General features: G+C 49.8%; 2 protein-coding genes across 2 annotated transcripts; both read left to right on the forward strand.

Moving 5' to 3' along the window:
- Nucleotides 1-542: 542 nt before the first annotated feature.
- UCN3 (urocortin 3) lies at nt 543-5562 on the forward strand. Its single transcript, XM_009900237.2, has 2 exons — nt 543-589; nt 5071-5562. Exon 2 carries the CDS (start codon nt 5084-5086, stop codon nt 5555-5557), a length of 474 nt encoding a protein of 157 aa, XP_009898539.1. The 5' UTR covers nt 543-589; nt 5071-5083; the 3' UTR covers nt 5558-5562.
- A 3362-nt stretch (nt 5563-8924) lies between these two features.
- On the forward strand, nt 8925-14611 carry LOC104300063 (tubulin alpha-3 chain-like). Its single transcript, XM_054177847.1, is given in 6 exon segments — nt 8925-8998; nt 10541-10589; nt 11954-12067; nt 12069-12177; nt 12736-12880; nt 13633-14611. Coding segments are annotated over 6 exon segments (1470 nt in total).
- Nucleotides 14612-18675: the final 4064 nt, after the last annotated feature.

Here is an 18675-nt window from a genome sequence, read left to right on the forward strand (position 1 = left end):
GCATTTCAAACATCTTTGCACCGAGCACCTGGCTACCTGGAGGAGTGGGGAGGAAGCACTTCTGGATGATCCTACAAAGTCCCGACATCGGTAACAACTCCACTTGTGGGTGACCCTCACCAGGCTTGTTGGGTTCAGGAATCTTTTTTTCGTTTGTTTCCCTCTCTTTCCCCCTCAGCCCCCCCACCACCCCGTCTCCCCTCCTTCTGCGCTGTGTGGGTTTTTTCCCCCTTCTGAATGGGGAGAGGCACCACAGCCCCATGACGTTCCCGGCTCCGTCTGATTTCATTTTAATGCAATCATGCCCCAAACGAAGGCTCCACGTCTGGAGTTACGACTCAGACCTCGTGATCTCTCATTTTTATAGATACACGAGGGAGGGGGAAAGCGTTTCCATAGAGAGACCAACAGGGGGGAAAAAAAAAAAGAAAAGAAAAGAAAAGAAAAAAAACTCTCACTAGCCTCTGGAATAACAATAAAAGAAAAGCCAGGGTGCAGAAGTTCAGGAGAACGTGCCTGATGCTTCTCTCCTTGGAGTGAGACCACAGCAATCCCTTTCCCATCCTGACCACCGAGGACAACCAGGTAGGTGAGTGCCTGGATTTCATTTCTTAAGCAGCATCCAGCTCCTTCTGCAGAAACTTTAAATATTTCAGTGGGAGAGCAGATTCCACCTTTCCCTGCAAGACAAAACAAGAAGAAGGCAAGATCGGGAAAAGATATTCAATACAGTAAGAGATGCCCCTCCAGCCCTCCCTCCTGAGCTGAGAAATATCTTTTTTATTATTATTATCATTATTATTATTATTACAGTTTTCAGAGTTAGATTGGACTGGGCAGCATGGGGAGGGTTTGGAAATCAAAAAAGTAAGGCTAGAAATCTCCACGAGTGCCTGTATATTTATTTTTTTCATTTCTTAAGCAGCATCCAGCTCCTTTAGCAGAAACTTGAACTATTTCAGTGTTTTCCTTGGGAAAGCAGATTTCACCTTTCCCTGCAAGGGGAAGAAAAGAAAAGAAAAAGAAAGGCAGGATTGGGAAAACTCCTCAAGGCATTAAGAAACTTCCTCCCAACCCCTCCCTCCTGAGCAAAGAAATGTTATTATTTATTATTGTTGTTATTATTATTATATTATTATCATCATTATTAACATTATCATTATTTTAAGAGGTTTTTTGGAAGTAGATCAAGCTGAGCAGCATGAGAAAGGTTGGGAAATGTTGAGAAATTGGGGAGAAAAAAAGTAAGGCTATAAATGCAGAATATAAACCTTTGCTCCCTCCTCCTGAGCAAAGAAAGATAATTTTTTTATGATTATTATTACTTCAAGAGTTTCTGGAGGTAGATCAGGCTGGGCAGCACGAGAAAGGTTTGGAAATGTTGAGACATCAAAAAGTAAGGAACCTTTTTCTTATTGCTATAATAATTTTAGGGAGTAGATCAGTCTGGGCAGCACGAGAAAGGTTTGGAAATGTTGAGACATCAGAAAGCAAGGAGGATCTTTTTGTTGTTATCACTATAACAATTTGGGAGTTAGATCAGGCTGGGAGCATGAGAAAGGTTTGGAAATGTTGGGACATCAGAAAGTAAGGGAGGATCTTTCTTGTTACCACTATGACAGTTTGGGAGTTAGATCAGGCTGGGCAGCATGAGAAAGGTTTGCAAATCTTGGGGCATCAGAAAGTAAGGGAGGATCTTTCTTTGTTACTACTATAACAATTTGGGAGTTAGACCAGGCTGGGCAGCACGAGAAAGGTTTGGAAATGTTGGGACATCAGAAAGTAAGGAGGATCTTTTTGTTGTTATCACTATAACAATTTGGGAGTTAGATCAGGCTGGGCATCATGAGAAAGGTTTGGAAATCTTGGGACATCAGAAAGTAAGGCTACAAACCCAGGTAAGTGCTTGGGTTTCATTTCTTAACCAGCATCCATCTCCTTTAAATATTTCAGTGTTTTCCATAGGAAAGCAGATTCCACCTTTCCCTACAAGAAAAAAAAAGACAAGGTTGGGAAAAACTTCAGTATATTAAGAAACTTCCCCAAAAACCCTCCCTCCTGAGCAAAAATGGGGGGGATCTTTTATTATTGTTATTATTACTTTAACAGTTTTTTTAGTTAGATCAGACTGGGCAGCACGGGAAAGGTTTGGAAATCTCAGGAATTTGAAAATCTAGGTAATATATATTTTATTACTCTAACAATTTTGGGAGGTAGATCAGGCATGGGAAAGGTTTGGAAATCTTGGGAAATGAAAAAGGCTATAAATCACTGCTGGGAGGAGGAGGAGGAGAGGAGGATGCTGCCCAGTCCGTACCAGGGCAGCTGGAATTTTGAAGCCCTTGGGAATCAGCATGGTCAGGAAGGATTCATTAGGAAAGTGGAGGCAGAAAGAGTTTAGAAGGTATCCAGGTCTCATCCAGAGTGTTCTTTTATACCAGACTTTTTGATGGGGAAAAAAAAATAGCTTCATCCATCATCTTTGCTGCCAAGGAGCCTGTGATATCCAGTTCATAGCTTCATCCCCAGTTTGCAGAGCTGCCTTGCTGGAGGGATTGACTTTTTCTTCTTGGAAGCCAAGAGGCAATCTTCAGCTGACACAAAAATGGTCCCACCGTGGCTGTTGGCACTATCTCTGTACTCTGCCTGGAAATTGCTCATGGGCATCCCAGCAATTTCCACCAGCAGGCATGGACCTGCAGGTCACCCTCCAGCAGCAGCAGATTTAACTCCATCTTCCTCACATCTGCTGCAGGAGGCTTTTCTTCTTTTCATTGTGTTTTTTTATTATTTATGTATTTTTAGGGGGATAAAACTAAATCCCAGCTTGCTTCCTCATCCAAACAAACTTCCTGGCATTCCAGGACATGAAAAGAATCCATAAAAAAAAAATAAAAACATTAAACTCCACAATATCAGCTCATGCTGATGCATACTTTTTACTGGATTAACTTGATTTTTGCTTTCTTTTATTTTTTCCTCCCCCCCCACCCCAAGGTAGCCACCACACTGGGACTGGGAAGTATGGCCATGGGGTCAAAACACCCATTTCAGTCATGAAATAGCTGTCAGGAAGAGGAGAAGTGGGCAGGATGCTACGGGGAGAGGTGAGGTGGAGATGCTGCTATGGGGAGAGGCGAGGTGGAGATGAGGCATCAAGAAGACGTGAAGCGGAGAGGCAAGGTAGACATGCTGCTACAAGCAGCATGAGTTGGAGATGCTGCCATGGGGAGAGGCAAGGTGGAGATGATGCATCAAGGTGAGGTGGAGAGGTGAGGTTGAGATGCTGCTACAAGGAACATGCTGCTCCACGGCCCTGGAGCAGCTCAAACCAGCTCGGTTCTCTCCAAGCCTGTGCAGGTTCTGCAAGGGCTTTTGAAGATGTTTCCATTCTCCATCGAACAGCTCAGGGCCAAACAATGTCCCCAGGAGAGCAAGGAATTCAATCAGGCACAAGAAATGTAGCAGGGAGTTTGCTGAGGGCAGGGGGAGCTGCTTCACTCGGAGCTACATCACAGCTTCAAAGGGGAAACTTTTGGGATAGGAGAAAGTTCTTCATCCTGTTACACTTTAGCAGCCAGAAACTAAGTCCCAGAATATAAATGTGGGACTGAGAGGAGAGATTTGAATCCAAATTGCCCTCCCATAGGGTTTGTGTGCCCAGGGAAGGGTTTTCCAACCCTCTCCTACAGTCATGGCTTTGGTGGTGCTGCCTGGGTCACACCATGGTCGCCACAAACCCTTCATCTTTCATCTAGACGCCGGGCAGAGCTAAGGGGATGGTTGTTGCCTGGGGCAGCTCCACTGAGAGCCAGCGAAGGGCAGAGCGAAGGGTTGATAAACCTGCCCCAGTCTCCCTATGGCCAAGGCTTGCCATGAGACCTACTTGCCACAAGATGGGGCCCGAAGATTGGGAATGTCAGCACGACTCCATGAGCGTGAAGGGGCTGGCCTTGGGGGCATCCGTCTGACCTCGAGGTGGGCAAAGACTCCCCACCGGGATGTCCCTTTGGGCGGCCTTCTTGAGTGGCTGGGTGGGGATAATGGTCGCTTCCTGAAAAGATAGAAATGGGAAGGTTCTGCAGAGCAGAAGGGCTGTTCAGAGGTCTTCAGCCTTCCCAAGCCCCCAGAATGATTATATTTCATGTATGGAGGGATGCTGCTGAGCTGTGCTTTTGGAGATTTTGGAGATGTCCCCAAGTCCCCAGGCAGGGCTGTCCACAGAAGGGTTGTGTCCCAAATGTGCCATCAAATGATAGAATCATAGAATGCTTGGGGTTGGGAAGGACCCTTAAAGGGCATCTAGTAGATGGGGTAGCCTGTTCTGAACCCAGGGTGAAAGGGGGCCCTGGGGATGGAGCCATAGGGTAACAAGAATCCCCTGAGCATCCAAGACCAGGGCTGGAGAGGGGTCATGGAGCCGTCGCACTGGATGGGTGGTAGATCAGCCCTCCAGGGTTCGGGCTGACTGTCCCCTGCTCTCTGTGTGCTTTGTAAAGGGAGTTGTGTGAGCAGGTAAAGAGTCAATTTCTGGCTTCAAAGAGTGCAGGAACTTCTCTGGTGGCTTCAGGCTGAGCAGAGAGAAACTGAAAGGAAAATTCCCTTTAAACAGCTGGTGGTACCTGCGGTTACCAGTGGAGGTGTTAGCAAGGTGGAGAGGGTTGCCAGGGGACACGAATGAGATTATCCCAGACGAGGGGGTACCTACTATAGAAACCAGCTCTCCTGAAGGAGGCACTTGGGTTTCAGTGAAGGGATGGCCAAATCCTCCTGTCCAGGACTCCCTCCTGGAGTCTGAAGGGTTGCACTTTGAGCATCCCACCACCTACCCAGCACCCCAAAACCAAAAGCTGGGGGGCGGGGTTGCACTTTGAAGGAGGAAACCCCAAGACCCCTGTCCTAATCATTAGATGGAATGGGGACACCTGGAAGGTGGAGCCAAGAGTGCAGAACCTGGGAGGGGAAGCCAGGTCGATGGGATGTGGGAAAATGAGAGGCTGATGGTGGTCTGCCCTGGGCTTTGTGGGAAGCTCATATCCATCTCTCCTCTCCCCTTGCTCTCTCCACCAGGCAGGTCACCACAATGCCCCACACCAAGCTGCTGCTCCTCCTCACCCTCCTCTGTGCCACCGAGACCGGCCGGACTCTCCGCCTCTACAACACAGCCTCCATCTTCAGCTGCCTCAACGCAGCCCTCTCTGAAGCCCAGAAGAGCCACCCAGAGGAAAACACCATCTTGGACAAGCGTGGCCTCGCCTCCCCATCACCAGAGGAGGCATCTGAGGAGGAGGAGGAGATGGAGGATGTGGTGGATGAAGAGATGGGGAAAAGGACGTTCCCGGGGGAAGGCCATTACAAATACGTCTCACAGGCGCAGGTGAAGGGGAAGAGCTACCAGAACCGGGCCAAGAGCGACCGCCGCACCAAGGTCACCCTCTCCCTCGACGTCCCCACCAACATCATGAACATCCTCTTCAACATCGCCAAGGCCAAGAACTTGCGGGCCAAGGCGGCCGCCAACGCCCACCTGATGGCCCAGATCGGCCGGCGGAAGTGACCTCCCGGGGGGCAGGGGCAACTCGGAGCGGGGCTGGCTGCCTGGAGCCACCACCCAGCCCCAGCCTGCTGGCCAGAGGGGACTGAGGGCCATGTATGATAGCAGTGTTGTATATTTTTGACCCCTAGAGCTACCTAACTTTCATATCTCTTCTTCCTCCTCCTCTCCTCCCTGATTTCCTCCATCCCTCCTCCGGGACATATCCATGCGCAGGGAAGAGGCTTGTGTCCAAGGCGGGGTGTCACCTCTGGAAGATCCCTGATTAAAGCTACAATCTCTTGAGTTTCCAATGCTTTGTTCTCCCATCGCCTCCACCAGGTCTTGCTCAGGTCTGTGTGGATCCATAGCCTTTCCAAAGCATCTCTCCAGCTTGACCTCACAGCCCTGTTCCCACCACAGTCCAGATGCTACTGCTTCGCAGGTCCCCAAACACAAAACTGTCCCTACACACAGTCATCACCACTGAAAGGAAAAAACGAGACTGGTCAGGGGGCCTCAGGAGAGATCTCCTAGTTCTCCTCTTGAGGCCTCTGTCGGTTATAAGGTAGACTTGCAACCACCCCTTTTCTCACCAGCAGCTTCAGCGACCACAGCTGGGGCAGCACCAACTTCCACATCCACATGGCCCTTCATGAGTGTCCCCAGACCTTGGGTTGGTGAGTTTGAACCCAGGAGTTGCAGGTCCCTCCCTGGCTGCTCCAGAAACACCCCATGGGGTCTGTCCCTGTTGTCCAATCCACCTCCCCACCTTTCTGTCTCTCTCCTTTTCCTGGTAGACCTCTGTTCCAGTCCTGGGGCTCCCCATACACAGACTGTCCCCTGTCAGCGTGCTCCTTTCCACCCTCCACTGAACACCAGGCTTGGCAAACTCCCACCCCTTCACCTTAGGACTATTTATTCCTTTCTTTAAACCTCCCTTTCTCTTCACCTCCCAGCCCATCTCCAAGAAACTGCATCTTATAGCCTGCATCCCAGCATGCAGCAGGCATGGGAAGTGGAGACAGATTTGATCCCTCTTTTCCAAGAGTTGTTTGACAAGAGCAGCAATGCAGTTCCCACCAGCCCTATCCAGAGCATGGTCATGGAGAGCACTCCAGGTGGACCATTAAGAGGACACATGTCTCAGGTTGAAGGCTTGGCAGCTATTTCCAGAGGCATAGCTGGAGATATCTCTTCCCCATCCCACTGGTGCCCAGAGGCAGTAACACAGCTGAATTCAGCCCCAGAGAGCACATGCTTGTGAGACTAAGGTTTCTAGCTGATCCACAGCCTGGGAACTCAGGATCCAAATTCATCTGAAGTCTAAAAACCAAAACCAAAATCACATACCAGGTCCATCAGGTGTTTTCCCTGTTTTACACCCAGGGAAAATGGGGCCCACATAAACATTTGTGGTCAGGCAAAGCAGGACAAAGCAAGCCCAGACCCAGCCAGGCATGCAGCTGGACACACTCTCATCCCTTTCTCGAGCTGGCCAGAGGTGTCCCCAGGTTGTCCAACTCAGACTTTCTAGACCTGTCTAGAGGAGTCTTGGCATAGCAAGAAGTGACAAAGCCAAGGGAGAAACCATTGCTTTGAGCAGAAAGTTGAAGGGATTTTCCCCAGTGAGCTCCAGTACAGCACTAGTCCAGGTTGGGACCATGGTTTTCCCCACCATCAGCTGCTGTAGGAATCTGCACCAGCCCTACTTGGGGTCATTTCCCAGCACCAGGTCAGACAAAGGCAACATTTCAGGCCCATGTGGAAACCCACATGCCACATGCCACATGCCAGAGGCTCACACCTGGGTCTTTCTTCTGCTCCCCTTCACTGAACTCAAATAACACTGAAGTGACACCATGGGAGCAGATGAGCCCAAAGTATCTGCTGGCATGAGGGAGGCTCTGTTTGCATGTCCAAAACTGGGATGGGGACAGCAGATATCAGTTGATGATAAGTGATGGAGAAAGCAGAGAACTTCCCTCCCTAGATGCATCCCTGTGAGGGAATCTCACCACACCCACAATGATCTTGGACAAACCTTTCCACAATTAATCTTCCTCCTCAGCTTCTGCCAAGCAAGAACAGGGATTGCTTGGAAGGGATGAGACACAGGTGGAGGTCAGGGCAGCCAGATTTCCTGAGGAAGCTGGATGTAAAGAGGAACACTGACATTTCCATCAGAACACACCTGGGGCTGGGAGCACGCAGAGCCAATGCCACCATACTCAGGAAGGACAGCATTGAAGATGTGAGGCTGTGGAGAAGCCATGTGAGGATTTGGTCTCCCCTGCCATTTCACAAAGGGGTGAAATCCAAACTCTTGGCATTGTCCTCCAAAAGCTTGGTTTGCTCAGGTGTGGGTGCACAGCCACCTCAAACTTGTGCTGGCCAACACAGTGGGATGGCCTTCTTGGTGCCTCTCAGTCATGGCCTTATGCCATTTATTGTCACCTCTCTCCCCAGCTGCCCCAAGTTCTCCAGGGCATCCAGCTTTTGTGGGACTAGTTAAAAAGGAGCCAGCACTGCCCTGGAGATGAAAGAGCCCAGTTTTCTTGTGGTGTCCATGATGGAGAAGTCAGTCCAGCCCCATGACACTGCCCCATCATGAAATTCCTGTCTATCCCCAGGAGATTCAAAGCCAAAGAAACTCCAGGCTCCATAAGTCTGCAGGTGCAAGTCCTTGCACCTTGATGGCTACAGCTCCCTGAGCAGAAACACCTGGCCTCTTTGCCACCTCTTTAGAAGAGCCCAGCTCCACCTTCTATAAAATGTCCAAGAAGGGGGTGGGTGGGATGTGGTCTGGTTTCAGTGAGGTGGTTGAGTGTGTGGTGAGGAGCTCAGGAGCTTCAAAGCCATGGTGAGTAGCTGTGGGGCTTGGGTTTGCTCTCTGCCAGCCATGGCTGGTCATCCTTAGCCCTCTAGGAGGGTGAAGCTGGAGGCAGTTTTATTTTTCCTAGCTGGGGGAAGGTGTCCTGCTCCTGGCTGAGGGTTTCTCTAGCGGTAAAAGTTGTTTTAGGCTCTAAAAGAGCATTAGGTGCCCTGGAGAAGGGGCTTCTGAGCAGTGCAGAGCTTGTGCTTGAGGATGTCCAGAGCTAGGCTGGTATTCATCTTCTGACCTAGAGAGGTCTACCTTGCTGCAATGCCTTCACACCTGCCTGTCTGATATAGTTTTTGATCAAATTGATAAGCCAGAAATATGATAAAACATGAATATGATTTGTTAACTATCAAAAATTATTTTGAGCCAATTTGATTCAGGTTTGTTTGCCCAGTCAATGATAGCTCAATTACCCACAACAGGATGCTAATAAACAGTGGAGTAACAGTCTAGAAAAAAAATCAGAGCTTGGAATACAGAGGAACAAGCTAGAAAACTCTTATAAGCATGAAAACAAACAGCAATGTCACCCTGAGTGGCAAGAGGGACCACCCTGGGTTCACAACAGAGTTAACCAACAGGTAAACCTGCTATAAACCTGGGGTGGCTTGAGCCTCAACTGGGATTTAAGAGCTCAGATGGGTTGGGGGGGGGGATGACAAGACTGAGAATCACTCCCCTGCTTTCCCCCTTCCTTCTAGGGGGACAAAAATAAAGAAGGAAAGAAAGGGAGATGGGGGGGGGGGGGGGGGGGGAAGGAGACGGTACATCTACTGAGAAATAATTTGGAGTCGGTTTGGAAGTAGAGAGGTAAAATTTTCTTTAAACTATATATATATATACATAAAAAACAGGAAGGGTGGGCAAGGATCAAGGATGGATAGGGAGAATATACAAAACCAACAGTCCTTTGAAGATGCAGCAGGGAGAAAAGACCAGGCCTGACCACATGGCAGAGAACCAGAAAGCCAGCAGCAACTCTCATAGTCCTTTTGTCCCAGTGAGGCAGGAGTAAAAGAGAGCAAATGGCTGCAGTGTCTTCCTTTTTATCGGCTTGCTGGACAGGGAGAGGGAGTGGAACAGACTAACTCAGTTTCCCAGGGGAAAATCCCCCTCTGGGGAGAGCAGGGTTCTCACAGCCCCTCCCCCTCGCTTTCAGGCTGGGCATAACCCGTCACAAAACCTTAGAAATAACCAGGTAAATTAGCATAAGTTACTCATGAACCACCAAGCCATTAACTACCAAAACATTTGCTGGATGAAGCAATGCTCGGTGTTCATAGTTGTAATCCAAAGAGTTGTAATCCAAAACCAGAGGAAGTGAGAGAGAGGGGGACATGGTGCTGTGGTGGAGATATGAACACTCTGCTGCTAGGACAAAAGGAGCTAATTGCCCTGAAGACAGGAGCAAGTAGGTGCTTGTCACTGCCTTGGATCTCATTAATGAATGGGGGGGAGAGGATGAAAGATAAGAGAGAGAAAGACATGGGCTCTGAAATCTTCCCCTGTAAATTCCCTTTTGAAAACTGAGCAGCCCAATGGCACATTAGCTATTCAAATCCCACCAATCAGTCCAAAATGTTGTATGGCAGACAAAACTGCACACACCTTCCTTCTCTCATAGCCTCTGACACAAGCAGTTGTCTCTCTGAAATATGAGGCTCAGGATCCAGCTTCCATTCCCTCCAGATGGCCTTAATGGTGCCTGTCTACTGGCTCCTCAACCTCAAACCTAGACCCTGCAAACAGGGAGGGAGGAGAAAGGGCAGTGGCCAAACAGGTTTAGCTGGCTTGTTACTGCCTCTTCCAGGACATTCCACCCCGATGGCATTGGGCAGTTCTGTGTTTAATAAGATGGGAAAGATTATTGAACAATGTTATACAACCATACAACAACCACTAAGTCTATAGCAGGGTCTTAATTAGAGCAATGTAGCTCTGAGTCCAGTCAGGTTTTGTCCAACGCTGAATGGGTCTCTGATGGGGAGTTGTCTCTTCCAATTGCCCATTGTCGATGAGACTCCTCTCAGAAGTGTCCTCTCTGGTTGTCCACCCTGATGATGGTCTTTAGTCCCTGGATGACTGGTCTTCCTCATTCCCAGTCTTGGCCTCCCTGTTTCCAGCGCTGGTTGGAACCAGACTCTGTCCTGTATGGAGGCAAAACTGGCCTCGGTGTGTAGCAACCAGGAAGGTTAAATTAATGGTCAGATTAGTTGGCTTGCTAATGCCTCTTTCAGAATACTGTCCCTCTGCATGATACTTTGAAGGTCTTGGTGGTGGCCTCTGATACAAGGTTGAGCTAGCTGCTCACCTGGTGCTGCTCTGGAGCTTGGGGATGAAGGACTCTCCTTGTGGAGGCTCACCCTACATCCCTGTTCTGGCCCTGCTATGGGACTGTCCTGGGACTGCTGGCGTAGGAGGAAAACTGCAAGTGGTGGCTGTGGGCTGATACACTAGACAGGACCCTCTACTCTAGGGCAAGAAGTTGCTGTCCTGTTTCTGTGCTTGGCTGGGGTACTCCTGTGCAAGAAGAAAATCCTAGTGTTGCTGTGCTGGGTCTCCAGTCCAGCATCTTGCTCTGTCTACACCTAGAAGTAGGTGGAGAGGACAGTCTAAGTCTTGGGTAAGCCCATTGGAGACTTTTCTGTCTTGTAGCTCAGGGCTTCCTGAAGTGGATGTGGGGTTTTCCCTGCCTGGTGAACTTCAGCAGAAGTCCTGTTCCAGTTTCTCTGAACCCAAAAGCCTGGTTTTCACAACCTCCTGTGTCAGGGCGTTCAGCAGCTCAGCCACTCTTTCTGCACAGGGTTTTTTCCCTTTAGTTCCAGCTAAGAGCAGTTGCCTCATGGAACAACTGTTAGTCTTGTGTGAAGAAGATGGATGGTCCCTACCCATCATCACTTGGATCCTCTCTAGCTATCTCCAGCCAGATGATCCTGTGTGATTGTATCTGGTGTAATTGGAGATGAGAAACTGCTCAGTCAGCTCCTGAAGCTAAACAGCACAAGCTTCTCCCAGCAGACAGGCAGAGGTCCTCTACTGCTGCCCTTCTGGGTGGGGAGCAAGGGCAGTGTTTGCACTGCTGTCTAAGGCTGGGTGAGCTAAATCATTCCCACCTTGGGTGAAGGACCTGGGCAGGCTTTCTGTGCTCTGCTTCAAGGCAGGATGAGCAAAGAGAAGAAACTGAGCAGGTGGCATCAACAGCTATGATGTGGCCTGCTCCTGGGAACAGGGCTCTTGAGCAATGTCAGGACAGTGCTGGGATGCAGAAAGACCTACTGTAATGGACTAACCTCTGCTTCAGCCCTGGTGGGAGACTGAAACCTCTCTCTGAAGGGTTAATGCTTAGTTTTTGTTCACTCAGCAGATCTTGGGTGCCTGCTATGGACAAAATGTCCTGACTGCCACCAAGCTGGGTTAATACTCCTCTTGTCTATAGATTACTGGCTATGTGCTCTGTAAAGACACCCAGAAGCTCCAGCTTTAGTCTAATTCTTCAGTGTGCATTCCTAATATCCTTCTCTCCTATCCCTATCCAGAGGGAGTGTATTTCTGTCCACATTGGACAGGCTGGTGTCCAGATTGGGAACTCCTGTTGGGAACTGTATTGCCTGGAGCATGGAATCGAGCCAGATGGCACCATCTCCCCCCGGTGCATCCTCAGAGCAATCATGCTCTTCCTTTGGAACCTTCTTCAGTGACACAGGCTCAGGGAAATATGTGCCCAGAGCAATGTTTGTTGACTTGGAGCCCAATGTTGTTGGTAAGTCATGGGAGGTTCCCCAAGCCTTTTTGGGAGTTGGGGAGACTCTGTTCTTTGTCCTGAAGTGTGGTGCTGGCCACCTAAACTCCTGGTGAAGATGCTCCATTTTGAAAATGCAGCTAAATTACTGCAAGGAACTTGGTAGACAGTGGATCTTGTGCCACTGTGTGGTGGGTTGAAAATTCCCCACAACATAAAATTGCCAGACCAGCTCGGTTAGAAAGCAAATGAAGCTGGGTTTGCAAGCAAAACTACAATCTAAATATGAAATGCAATGAATATGTAGAAAGCATACAATATTTACATGTGTATATATACACACAAATAGCAAAAGAACACCCCTGGACAAAACCAGGGGGCTATTAGTAGCTTCCCCCTCCCTGCACATGGGACAAGAGAAAGAGCAGAGAGTGGCTGTTAGTACTTAACCACAACAAGAACACATTCAAGGTCAGCACTCCTGACTACTAATTTCTGTTCAAGATCTGTGGAAAACTTTCTAGGCACAGCCAAAAACTACCACACAGAGACACTTGTGAGACCTCATTCCTCTTTCAGATCTGATCAGGACTGGGACATATCGCACGCTCTTCCACCCAGAGCAGCTCATCAGTGGTAAAGAAGATGCTGCCAACAACTATGCTCGGGGCCACTACACCGCTGGGAAGCAGATTATTGAGTCTGTTGTAGACAGGGCTCAGAATGGTAATGACCCTGGGGAAGGGCTTCTGCATTAGCACTCTGGTTGCTATTGACCTGGCCATCAAGTGATGCAGTGGTGGGGGAGGTGGTGGAAGGAGAGGCAAGCAGACCTTGGTTGGCTTGACCATGCCACTGTGATCTGGAACAACAGGCTGGGATGCATGTGTGTGTGTGTCTTGCTGGTTAGGACTTGGGGCAAACCAAGGGACTAAAGATGCCTTCATTTTCAGCAGGGAAAGAAGCAGCTGTGATATAACTGTCCAGGCAAGCTGGCTTTCTCCTAACAGGTGTAGTGTCTGCTGTGTCAACCCTGATCCAGCACCCTATTGCAAACACACACAACTCAGCTTCTGGCTAGTGTCTCACTTCAGATCTCATAGTTTCTGGAGTATGAGATTTCACCCATGTTGATGCTCACGAGCACTGATTAACACAAAAATATTCCTGATTTAAGGTGGAACCACTTAGAGGCCTTCAGACTTCTAATCTTCTTGATCTACTAGTGGCATGAGTGTGACCCATCATATCACCCTCTCAGGGCAGGTACTTTCTCTTGCTAGAAGAGGTGATAATGTCAGAGCTGCTGTGCCCAACAGATGCCAGATGTTGGAACTGGAAGGGGGTTGTAAGCAGGGGTAAAAGGGAAAAAAAACCCTTGAATTTTATGCTTGAACACAGCACTTCAGCTTAATTTAAATCCAAGGAGACCAAAATAACTCCTATCTTAGTCCTTCTGCTTTCTTCCTGGGTGTTACAGACTGACCAGTGCAGTGGCCTCCAAGGGTTCCTGATCTTCCACAGCTTTGGGGGAGGCACAGGCTCCGGGTTCACCTCCCTCCTCATGGAGCGGCTCTCCGTGGAGTACAGCAAGAAGTCCAAGCTGGAGTTCTCTGTCTACCCAGCCCCACAGGTGTCCACAGCCGTGGTGGAACCCTACAACTCCATCCTCACCACCCACACCACCCTAGAGCACTCAGACTGCTCTTTCATGGTGGACAATGAGGCCATCTACGACATCTGCAACCGCAACCTGGACATCGAGCGTCCCACCTACACCAACCTCAACAGGCTGATCGGGCAGATCGTCTCCTCAGTCACTGCCTCTCTGAGATTTAATGGTGCCTTGAACGTTGACCTGACTGAGTTCCAGACCAACCTGGTGCCCTACCCACGAATACACTTTCCCCTCACCACCTATGCCCCCATCATCTCGGCAGAGAAGGCTTACCACGAGCAGCTCTCTGTGCCAGAGATCACCAACGCCTGCTTCGAGTTCTCCAACCAGATGGTGAAGTGTGACCCGCGCCGGGGCAAGTACATGGCCTGCTGCCTGCTGTACCGCGGGGACGTGGTGCCCAAGGACGTGAACGCCGCCATCGCCGCCATCAAGACGCGCCGCTCCATCCAGTTTGTGGACTGGTGCCCCACGGGCTTCAAAGTGGGCATCAACTACCAACCTCCCACGGTGGTGCCTGGGGGTGACCTGGCCAAGGTGCAGCGAGCGGTCTGCATGCTGAGCAACACCACGGCCATCACCGAGGCCTGGGCCCGCCTGGACCACAAGTTTGACCTGATGTACGCCAAGAGAGCCTTTGTGCACTGGTACGTGGGGGAGGGCATGGAGGAGGGGGAGTTCTCGGAGGCCAGGGAGGACCTGGCTGCCCTGGAGAAGGATTATGAGGAGGTTGGAAGGGACTCGGCAGATGTGGAAGATGACGCTGATGAGGAATAATAAGGGGGACGGTGGCTTGGATGAAGGTTTTTGTAGCCTGGTCTTAACAGTTCCTTCTAGAAAGAGGATTTGTGGTCTTGGTCTGGGGAAATGTATCTTGAAAACTTTGCAGCTTGGCCAGATGCAGCTCTCTGGCCGAGATCTGTATATAGGCACAAATTTGCCTGAATAAATGACTAGCAAAACATCTTCTCCTGCCTTGATGTGTCACCAGACTAGCTCATGGATGTGTTGTGACTGCAGGGTAGTTGCTTCCTTGCCTTGGTCACTGCATTCCTGTGGAGAATGAGCCCTGAGAACTGGGATAAGTGACACCATTGCGTGACCATCTGCCCTGGGGTTGAACTGCTTCACTAAAATGAACATGTGGATAATGACTCCACTCAAGCAGCAGCTGTCTGTGGCTTGTGTGTGTCAAGTCTGGATTTTCTATTCTCACTGCTTCAAGGTGGAGCAGGGACTTAGATCAAATTTCTCTGGTCCCCTGATGCCACAGATGGCCCTGCTAAAGAAACATTTTTTAAAATCCATGTCCTTCTGCCAGGGCTGGGCCTGCCTGGAAGTCTAATTGGTGTTGAGATGAGAATTCAAATACCTCTGCTGTCTGGGAGATCCCTGTAAAAGCTTCCAAATCATGTCCCAGCTCTAAGTTCTGAAGCATGGAGCTCTCTTCCCCAGTTGGACTTTTTCCCTCTTGTGCTAGTTGATGGCTGCTCCCCAGACATAATGCAAGGACCTCTGCAAACAGCTAACAAGCAGGAAAAGGGGGTTTAATTTGATCCCTGCTGCTCTCCTGGACTGCAGCAGGTTATTTCTCTACTGGGGACTCCCCTCCCAGTAAGTGATCCAAGAAAAGGAGCTGGCTGGGATGTGGTGGAGCAGCTGGATCTGCAGTCAGGACATAATTGAAGGGCTGACAGGGTTGGCTCTGGGTTGCACTGGAGAAAAGTTTACACAACCTGAGGCAAGGGTGGAGGGAGGTGGCTGTTCTTAAAGCCTGTCTCCACTTGCCAGGAGCTGGGCTCCTGGCAGTGGCAATTTCCCTAGGTCACCAAGGTAGGAATTCATGGGGGCTCTCACCTCCAGGTGCCTTCTGCTTGGGGGAGCAATGCTACTTACACTGGTGGGGCTGGCAATGGGATGACTGCAGAGGTGTGAAGGAGCTCTCCTGTCCCACCTTTGAGCTTCACAGGACTTCCAGATATGGATTCAGATTCTGGGAAATGTCTCTGCAGAGGACCAGTGTAGACCCCAAAGTAATCCTCTGCCCAGGTGAGGCCATATCTGGAGTGCTGGCTCCACTTATGGGCTCTCTAGTTCAGGACAGGGAACTACCAAACATATTCCAGTGGATGTCCATGAAGATGCTGAGAGCTGGAAAGAGCAGCCTGAGAGGGTATCTTCTCAATGCTCATCAAGAGCTGAAGAGTGGAGGGTGAGATTATGGGGCCAGACTTCCCGGTGGTACTCAGCAACAGGAAAAGGGGCAGTGGGCACAAACTGGAACCCAAGAGGTTCCATCTGAAGGTAAGTAGAAAATTCTTTGCTCTTTGGGTGGTGGAGCCCTAGAGCAGGCTGCCCAGAGAGGTTGTTGAGTGTCCTTCCCTGGAAAGATTCCAAATCCACCTGGACACTTATCCTGGGCAAACTGCTGTGGTGACCCTGCTTTAGTAGGACAAGCACACTAAACAACCCCCAGAGGTCCATTCCAACCATGCTGGGATTCTGTGGTGTTCAAACCACTCTTCAGAGTCAAAGAAAGGAGACAAAACAGCATACAGCTCAGGCAGGTGCAGCAGCAGCTCTGTCTTCCCCTCCTGGGTATTTGGCCAGGAGCTGAGTGATGGTTGCTTGACTATTTTGGTGAGGGGAGGTTTTCTTCTGCTCAGCACAGATAACCTGGGATAGAGGATGTCTCTATACCTCTTTTGTGGTTTATGGTCTGCCCACCTTGTGACCCTCTGGCACAGCAGGTCATCTTGCTGTTGGATGCTGCAGGAGTAGCTGTGCAACATCTGATGGCCTGAGGTCACATTTGGTCCACCTGACTTTGTGGTACTGGAAAGCTTTCCCCTCCATGGGCATCTTCTGATGGGCCAAATAGCTCCTGAATGCAGAGCTGTATGGTGTGGGGTGATGCACAGCTCTTACCTGTGGTAGGAGTTGAGGAAAGGTCCAGTTGCTGGTTGAATCTGGGATGTGTCTCTGTCACTACATTGTCCTGTTCAATACCTTGATAGCCTTGCAGCCCCACCAGGGCATTTTTATGAATGCTCATGAGCTTCAAGCTCATGTTCTTGTAATGGCAGCAGGATCCTTTCTATCCTACCTCTTTGTGATGGCCCTAGGATGGACCCAAAAGTGCTGATGAAGTGAGACAGCTTGTCTCCCAGACACAGGAAGACCCTGTTCTGCTCTGCTGAAGACCAACTCCTTGCATGCCCAAGCAGCCTTGTTACTGGCTCCAGGAGGGCCATGCACAACTTCTAAGCTAATACAGAAAACTCTTGGGTCCTACTGTGCCACAAGATGGAAGGAAGAAACAGCAGATGTTGCTGAATCTGGTCTGGGCAGCACCAAGGAAGAGGAAACATGTCCAAGACCTTGTGAGAAGCCAGTGGTAGAGCTCTCCAGGCACCTTGAGCCTCATCCCTGCAGGACAATGATGACCAAATCAGCCCTGAGCCTTCTGATGTACCCTTGTAACAAAGTAGTGATGGAATGGTGATGAAGGGGATGGAGTAACATGGGGGTGACATGAATCCTGGGTGCTGCTCCATGGACATCATGTATGCCTGTTCAGTGGCCATTTTTAATGACCAGCTTTGTCCTTCTGGCTGAAGCTGTGCCATGAAGTGTGTGCTGTTCTGGGGTATTGGACTTGAGGATCTGCTACTCACGGAGAAGGCCAAAACATTGCCTATGGCCATTAAGTTGGAGATGCCCACTCCCCAGAAGCCATAAGATTGTTCTACCTAAAGGAAAATCCTCCTCTTTCCTGCATTTGTGGGAGGTCAGGAGCAGGTCTGGGCTGATGGATGCACTGGAATGATTGATGTCAATCAAACTGTGACATCGTCCCTGGTGCTGTGCTGATGGCTTTCCAAGCTGTAGGAGCATCTGGCTCCACTCCTGCCCTTGCTCAGCAATGCTGCATTGATTCATGGCTCCAAGCAGGAGTGATGCTTGTTCCATGCCCACCACTGGCTGCTGTCACTCATGTTTTAGGCGATTGCACCAGCAGCTTCCAGCCACAGCTGAGCTACCAGAGACAGCTGGCAGGCCTCAAGACCGCATCTCAAAGCTTCCTATCACATCTACCTGCAATCCCAGAGCCAGAAGTTGTCTTTGGTCATTTAAAAAGCACCCAAAGCAGTCTCATGTCTGACAAATGAGAACAGTTGCTGTTCCTCTGGGAGGGTTATTGTCAGTGTTAGGGGCACAGTGTGGGGACAACCAATTAGAAACCCAGGAGGGGTGGTTGGCCCTGTCCTTGGGACTCAAGGGGTGGAAAGTGACTACCTAGACTAAATGAGAGGAGACCCTGTCAGCCCCAAGTTCCCTGGTCTGACCAACTTTGGAGTTGGATGAAGCAGAGGGCTCATTGGGTGAGGCAGCAGCTGGTTACTATCCCTAGGAGGACCAGCCTCAGAGAATAGTCTGATGCTCAGCCTCCTCAAGAGGAATGGGACACCCTTAACAGTTCTGCTGAGCACAGAGAAGCTTTCAGCCCAACAGGGCTCATCCTAGAGACCCATCTACTGCCTGTTCAAGCTGTCAGCATCTCCACAGTTTTAGGCTAACTACAGCCAACACTGAGTTCTGAGGTCTTTCTACCTCCCTCTAACCATCCTTGGCTGTACCTCTCAGTTTCTCATGGGAACATGGCCAGAGTCATGTCCTCATCAATGGAGAGGGCAGCTGGAGCTACAGGGCATAGAGGAGGTCTTGGGAAGACAGACTGACTCTACTTGGAGACAAAAAACAGCACTGAAGGAAAGGGTGAATGTGGAGCTACAGTATACAACAAAGACAAAGAGCAATGGAACAGCCATGAGCATGGA

Source organism: Dryobates pubescens, chromosome Z (assembly GCF_014839835.1).
Source record: "Dryobates pubescens isolate bDryPub1 chromosome Z, bDryPub1.pri, whole genome shotgun sequence".
Classification (NCBI taxonomy): Eukaryota; Metazoa; Chordata; class Aves; order Piciformes; family Picidae; genus Dryobates; species Dryobates pubescens.

Coding starts and splice junctions, on each gene's coding strand:
- UCN3 (XM_009900237.2), top strand. CDS start 5,084: ATGCCCCACACCAAGCTGCTGCTCCTCCTCACCCTCCTCTGTGCCACC.